Source organism: Zea mays, chromosome 1 (assembly GCF_902167145.1).
Source record: "Zea mays cultivar B73 chromosome 1, Zm-B73-REFERENCE-NAM-5.0, whole genome shotgun sequence".
NCBI lineage: Eukaryota > Viridiplantae > Streptophyta > Magnoliopsida > Poales > Poaceae > Zea > Zea mays.
In genome coordinates, this window is record NC_050096.1 from 251,329,606 (window position 1) to 251,336,173 (window position 6,568).

The 6,568-nt window shown below is 42.0% G+C and overlaps 1 protein-coding gene across 3 annotated transcripts; it reads right to left on the reverse strand.

Moving 5' to 3' along the window:
• Window positions 1-5,222: 5,222 nt before the first annotated feature.
• Window positions 5,223-6,291, reverse strand: LOC100285131 (uncharacterized). Of its 3 annotated transcripts, none has more exons than NM_001413296.1 (2): window positions 6,034-6,291; window positions 5,223-5,774 (listed from the first exon to the last, which is right to left on the reverse strand). In NM_001413296.1, exon 2 carries the CDS (start codon window positions 5,758-5,760, stop codon window positions 5,506-5,508), a length of 255 nt encoding a protein of 84 aa, NP_001400225.1. In that variant the 5' UTR covers window positions 5,761-5,774; window positions 6,034-6,291; the 3' UTR covers window positions 5,223-5,505. The 3 variants fall into 3 exon arrangements, with proteins under 3 accessions (NP_001400225.1, NP_001400224.1, NP_001278541.1); NM_001413295.1 differs by having other exon boundaries at window positions 5,223-5,780; NM_001291612.2 differs by having other exon boundaries at window positions 5,223-5,799.
• Between the last annotated feature and the right edge of the window lie 277 nt (window positions 6,292-6,568).

Genomic DNA, 6,568 nt, shown 5'->3' on the forward strand with positions numbered 1-6,568 from the left:
GAGAAAAAACTGTGGTATTCAAGTTGATCTTTGGATCACTTGAAAGGGGTTGAGTGCAACCCTCATCCACTAGGACGCCACAACGTGGAAGTAGGCAAGTATTACTTGGCCGAACCACGAGATAAAAATCGCGTGTCTCTTGTGTCGTTTTTCTTGTTATTGTTTGTTCACAAGAGATCTCCTCATAGCCACTTGATTAACTAGCGCTAACATTTTTATATTCTAGTTTGTGGCTATTTAGTGTTTGATTTTACAGGATCACCTATTCACCCCCTCTAGGTGCTCTCAGTATATGGGTTTTTCTAAACTCACTCAAGTAACTAGGGATCACCTAGAGCAAGCGCAATAGCGGTCTAACAAATCTAAGCACTTCACAAAACACCTAAGCTAATCACCGAGTGATTCTATTAAGCACTTGGGTGTTTGAGCACTTGGAGATGTGTATAACCTTCATTGGTATGTTGTTTGGGCTCCCATAACTCCAAATGGCCAAGTGGTGTGGTATTTATAGAGCCCCTAACAAAAACTAGCCATTTGAAAGCAATTCTGTAGCTTTCTACGGTGCACCGGATAGGTGCACTAGACATGCCATGTGTACTAGCCATTAGAAGTAGCCCTTGAAGCTTCCGAAGATGGCGCATCGGACATGGGGCACTAGACAATCTAGTGTGCACCAGATAGCCCACACAGAACATGATTGCCTGTCGTATTTTGGTCATAACTTTTAGCTTCGAACTCTGATTTTTCGATGATCTTGTACTTTTTGAAAATTTTATAGAATCCTCTCCTAGAGTTGAATCCATATCATTTTGAGTAATTTGGCACGCAGGACAGCCTGGTAAAACAGGTCCTGTGCTGCTGCTGTTTTTTCAGCACTTCCAACTTTGTATTATGGTCATAACTTTTAGCTCCAAACTCTGATTTTGATGATCTTGGAGTTTTTGGAAATCTTATAAAATTCTCTACATCTCACAGTTGAAGCCATGTCAGTTTGAGTAGATTTGATGTTGTGAAACACTTCTAATTGAGTTAGGCATTCCTCTCAACTTTGTCAACTTCACTTTTGTTTTGTGGCTTTGCTTCCCACTTCTACTTCTTGATGTGTTGTGCTCTTAGCATGTATAAAGTGTCTTCAATATGAGTTTGTAATGTCTTCTATGGGTCTTATAACTTTGAGGTTTTGCATCCTCAGAGCCTTAGTCTAATCCACTTGGCATCCTGTGAACTACAAAGTATAAACACTTGGGAAACATTAGTCCACAAGGTTATGTTGATCATCAAACACCAAAATCACTTAACTAAATGGCCCGGGTCCATTTTCCTTACAGATGAGAGGATGTTCTTGCTTGTCTTTGTTCCCTAACTCTCCAGCCTCTCTTTCCTTATTAGTATCCTCCTCCTCCTACTAAGCATCCAATGATCGATATTCTTCCTCCTGCCATTGAAGTCCCTTCCATTTATGCTCCTCCTCCACAACCTTTTGCTTACTTCATATCCATATGGATATCCATACGGTCCTCCCCTTATGGATCATAAGGTGCTCCTCCTTCATATGCCCCTCCTTATGGTTCTTCTGTGTTCCCTCCCCTATGGTGTTCCTCCCACATATGATGTTTATGCTCCTTTTTATCCACCCATAGGCATGGTAGTGCCCCCAAGCAACCACAATGATTTATCCTCCATCTAGTTTGTGTACTCTGGTGCATCAAAGCTCTAACGATGATGGGACTCGACTAAGATAGAGGACGAAAGACTTGTAAGTACATATATACTTTTATAAGTAGGATTCAATTTTGAAGACAATAATAGTTTTTTAACTTTATAAATTTATAGGTGAATGTGTGGCTACTACACTTCATTGACCCTGTTGAGTGCAACAAAAAAAAGTTGATCGACCTTTGCGATTAAATAGTATCTACATACAACTCCACTAGCGAACCTCCTCACCATCATACCACCAAGCAGTTGAAAGATCGGTGGTCCAAAGCAACAGTAAGATCACCCTCTTCAACAACATCTACAATCAATTATCCACGACACGATCGAACAAAACAGATGATGCTATGGTGCTCAAAGTAGCAAAGGAGAGCTTTCACAATAGGCCAGTGAAGTGGAACTCAAGTTGGAGCACATGTGGAGTGCTCTTCACCATCAACCTAAGTGGTGTACAAGACACAATGACGAAAACTCTAATGATGAGTGCAAACAACCTCATCTCAACATGAAGGGCGATTATAGCTCCTCCTCATTAGACAATGTCGGACTGACACACCCTACTGGGTGCAATAGGGCAAGAGCTCAACGTAAAGGTTAGGGCCGTCAAGGAGTAACAGCGAGCCCCATGTCTTGGAGAAGAGGATGGTGAACAAGCTCTACAAGGCTAATGAGAAGTTAAGTCAATCAAAATTGTACGAGAAGTTCATCAAGTTGTTGGATTAGTCGACCACCGATACAGATGATGACATGAAAAGGGCCAATTTTATGCGGCCTAGGTGTTACATCGCGTATACAACTTAACCGTACACCACATTTAGCAATGGCTCTTAATGTGGCATCTCTTCCACTACTAGCACGTTTTAGCATAACTTCTGCTTGTTGCAAACTCACTGTACGAATAACATCTATTGTTGTTCTTTGACTAGCATAGGGTGATGCTTTCTTAAACTTTTGAATCCACAAGTACCTGCAGAGGACTAGAAAACGACCCGACCTTGTGGGTCTGTAACGGTTATAATGATACTGCTGATACTGGCTTGAACATGAATAACCCCTTTTGTTAATCTACAACTAGATGAAGAAGAAAATGCGGAAGAGATGGAGGGTAAGGAGGAGCACTATATCATTTTTATGAGCTATATAATTTTAGTTTTTATATTTACGTTATATTTATTTACTTTGTTTGGATCATGTTTTTTTACTTAATTATGCGCTCAATGATTTTTTTTCAAACAAAATGCCTTGTTTTATTTTAAATAAGAGTGTAAAACAAAATATGATGTGATGCTGATATTGTTGTAGACTGACGGTAAAGGCTATTCACTAGAGTGATGTGGTAGATAAAAGGTGACAATAGTCGAATAGTGTGCTTGTTAGCTGATATTGCGAATTGTAAGGGCAACTAGCACTGGATCCCGACTTAGGCTATGGCTAGCAGATCGTACATATGTCCGTGCAAAACACTGTTTTATAATGTAAATTGCACTGTTTACTGAGTGTATTTAAAATAAGAGATGTGGATGAGTTAACTGCTGAGTATGAGTTGTCTCACAAGCTTGCATGTGAGATAGTAAGAGAAAAATAACATTGAATTTTAATGTTTGTAAACTTCTTAGAAATAACAAAAAAAATGAGAATTAAAAATCAGTCATAATTATTTTTTTCACGGATCACGGAAGATCATTTCTACATCTGTTTGAAAATTTAGCCATCGAATCGGCCCATTCATCTTTTTCGGTACCGGAAAGAACAGACCAGCTATGGTATGAACTTTGCAGTGAATCACAGGCATAAAATCCATTTGCAAAGGCGGCCCAACGACCAGCCTATGGCCGCAGTACTTGCACGGTACAACTCCGGCGACCCTTTCGCCGCGCGTATGTGCACGCACCGACGTACGTCGTCCGGCCACTGGCCACCCTTCAATTCATTTTTTGTTGGACAACAGCCACGACATTTCCTCCTACGGATCATTCACCACACCAGCCAAGAACACATCACGCAAACCCAGTAACACACCAATGGCGCCGCCACAACCCGTCGGGACGATGATACCCTTGCCTTCGACGGTGGGCTGGTTCGCGTCTGCCTTCGTCGCCGCCGTGCTGGCCCGGCTCATCCGCAAGGGCCTCGACCTGCTGACCGAGCTTGACGACTGTTGCACTGCCGACTTACTTGATCCAAATACTCTTCGAGTTTTTTTTGAGGCAGTATATATTATATATACTCTTGGAGTTGGGTTTGATGTCAAACTTCTCTTGGGTTTTTATAGATCCCTAGCAGTGTGCATCACCACTCGTCACTAGACTGCCTAGGTGAAGCTATTCATCCATACCTTCATTTATAGTACGAGCAAAAGAAAAATAAAGATCCTATTGTTAATTTATGTGTGCATTAAGTCCATTGATCCTTAGAACTAGTCGATCTTCAACCTACGTGTACAATCGTTAAATACCAAGAATTGATTTCTATTAATAGAGGCACGAAAACCACATTCACCAAATCATTACTGGACCTAACTTAATTTAACTCTGTAAAACACATGTTAATCATAATAATCTAGTATTGCCATTAATCGGCAAAATCTAACTAAATTAGGCCTAAATGCTTTTAAACGCCATAAAAATAACTATAAAAGGAAAACTCTAAATTACTCCCCTAATGGCTTGTATTTAATAAACAACCTAAATTAACATTTGACAAGTATTTCAGTTGATCCAATGTAATCGTTAACAAGATTTCTTATTTTTGTTCCTTCATAAAAGTTAAGTTTTAATTTCAGATCTTGTGGGGTGGTACTGACATCATAACTTATGTTAAAAAAACCATCATAAGTTTTTAAATATTGTTTTCATAGTTTAGGACATCTCAAATAAAATAAAACTAGAGATACAAAATTGTATTGTACACGGCGATGGATATTTGTAAATTTCTTTAACATAAAACATGGTGTTCTTTATGGCCTCACAGGTTTCGAAATAAAAAAAAACTCAAATTGCAGTGAAGAAATAAAGAAAAAAACAAATATTATTAGGCAGCAATAAAGTTGGATTGATTGAAATTAATTCGAAATAGTTGGAGAGAAGAGAATTAAATGTTAGTTTAGAGAAATATCCGGCCACAGACCAGATTTAAGGGGGAATAACTTAGGGCCCCTTTGGCAGGGCTCTGGCTTCTCCAAAAACGGCTTTGGCTCTGGCTCACGAGGTGAAGCCACTTCTTTAGATGAGCCAAAGCCATTTTAAAAAATCATTTGGCAAAACGGCTTATAGGTTGTTTTTCAGAAAGACTCTTGTATAGTTTATCTCTCCTGTACGTGGCTAGAGATTGAGGGTAGGACCAAAAAAAATAATTTGGACTGGTGGGAGGGCTATTGTGCAAAAATGACGTGAGCTGAAGCCGGGTGAGCCACTTTTTTTGGCTCATGCCCTCTAGTTCATTTTGGAAAAGCACTTCACTGGTGAAGCCATTTGAAAAAGAGGTGTTTGGCACAACTTTTGCATGAGCCAGAGCCGAAGCTGAAAAATAAGCCCTACCAAAGGGGCCCTTAAATTTTCTCCTAATACCTGTTAGCTGTTGACAGAGCATAAAACTATGCAAAAATCATACTAGTCTGGCATAATAATGAAAAAAAAGGCCAGCGGCTTACAAGCTCACCATCCAAAGGAACCAAAGCGTCCAAGAAGAGTCTCCACCCAAGAGAAAAACCTGTTCCTCTAATGGGCTTCACTAAGAAAGATCAGAACAGAGAGTAGCAGTGCTCCTCCATCACAATTGACACATTGCAGCTCACTTGGACGACGTCCTCTTCTTCTGGTACTGCTCCCTGACCCACTTGATGCCCGAGCTCGTCCCGGTCTTGAGCTTGTGCGCTCCGACCAGCGCCGCCGCCTTGGCCTTGACGAGTCCCTCCGACGCCGCCGCCTTCACGTTGCCGGCCACCGTCCTCTTACCGGCCGCCTTGCCGTTCGCGATGCTCCCGTCGCCCTCGCCAGAGGCCCACTGGTCCGCCCAGGTTGGCGCCTCACCCGGCTTGGAACCCATGGGAATCGGTAAAGCTGCAGCTGCAACAACTTGTTGAATCTACACATGGCGTTTTGAATTTCTGTATAAGTAGAACAGCAGAAGGCTCCAGTTTCCTGGTAGATCGACGGAACAGTTCATGGTAAAAAAAAAGATTTTTTTTTTCCGACAGAGAATAGAGATGTTCCTAACTCTGCCTACCCTACCATCGTCCTATACAACAGCTTACGGAATCGAAAGGAAGGGACCTGGGAATGCGATTAGGCAATGCCGAGACTGACAGTTTCAAGTTACCTCTTTTTTTTTCTCCTTCCTTCAGTAGATAGACAATTTGGTTGGCTGGCCTTACTCCGGTCTGCTCCAGGGATAAGCAGACGCCAGACAGGGGTGAGCGAGAGCGAGGGCTTCCCTTCCTGCCTGCTTGTGTGGTGCTGGCTTTGTCTTATATATATATGCTACGGGGGAGTAGAAATTTGGCTTTTTTTTGCTTCACCAACAGGAGATACTAGCAAAGATGGATGCCTCGATTGCATTGTTTGATTTACCTTCCACAAGGATAGAATAATTCAATTCCTCTTTTTATGGTTTTCCGGCCTAGTATGAATTCGCCTCTCCATTGGATCCTCTGGAGTCTGGACTCGTGAGCTGTTGTCTGTCGGCCTGCTGCCACTGCTGGCTTGCTGCACCGTCGTTGCAGTCGCAGACGCAGCTGTCGCGGCCTCTGCTGCTTCCAGCACAGTACAGGGCCCAGTGGGCTCCTTTCTGGCATTAAAGAGAATTAACCCAAGCAGGCGCCAGAAAATTGCCCAAAGGTTCTTCCGTGTAACTT

Coding starts and splice junctions, on each gene's coding strand:
- LOC100285131 (NM_001413296.1), bottom strand. CDS start 5,760: ATGGGTTCCAAGCCGGGTGAGGCGCCAACCTGGGCGGACCAGTGGGCC.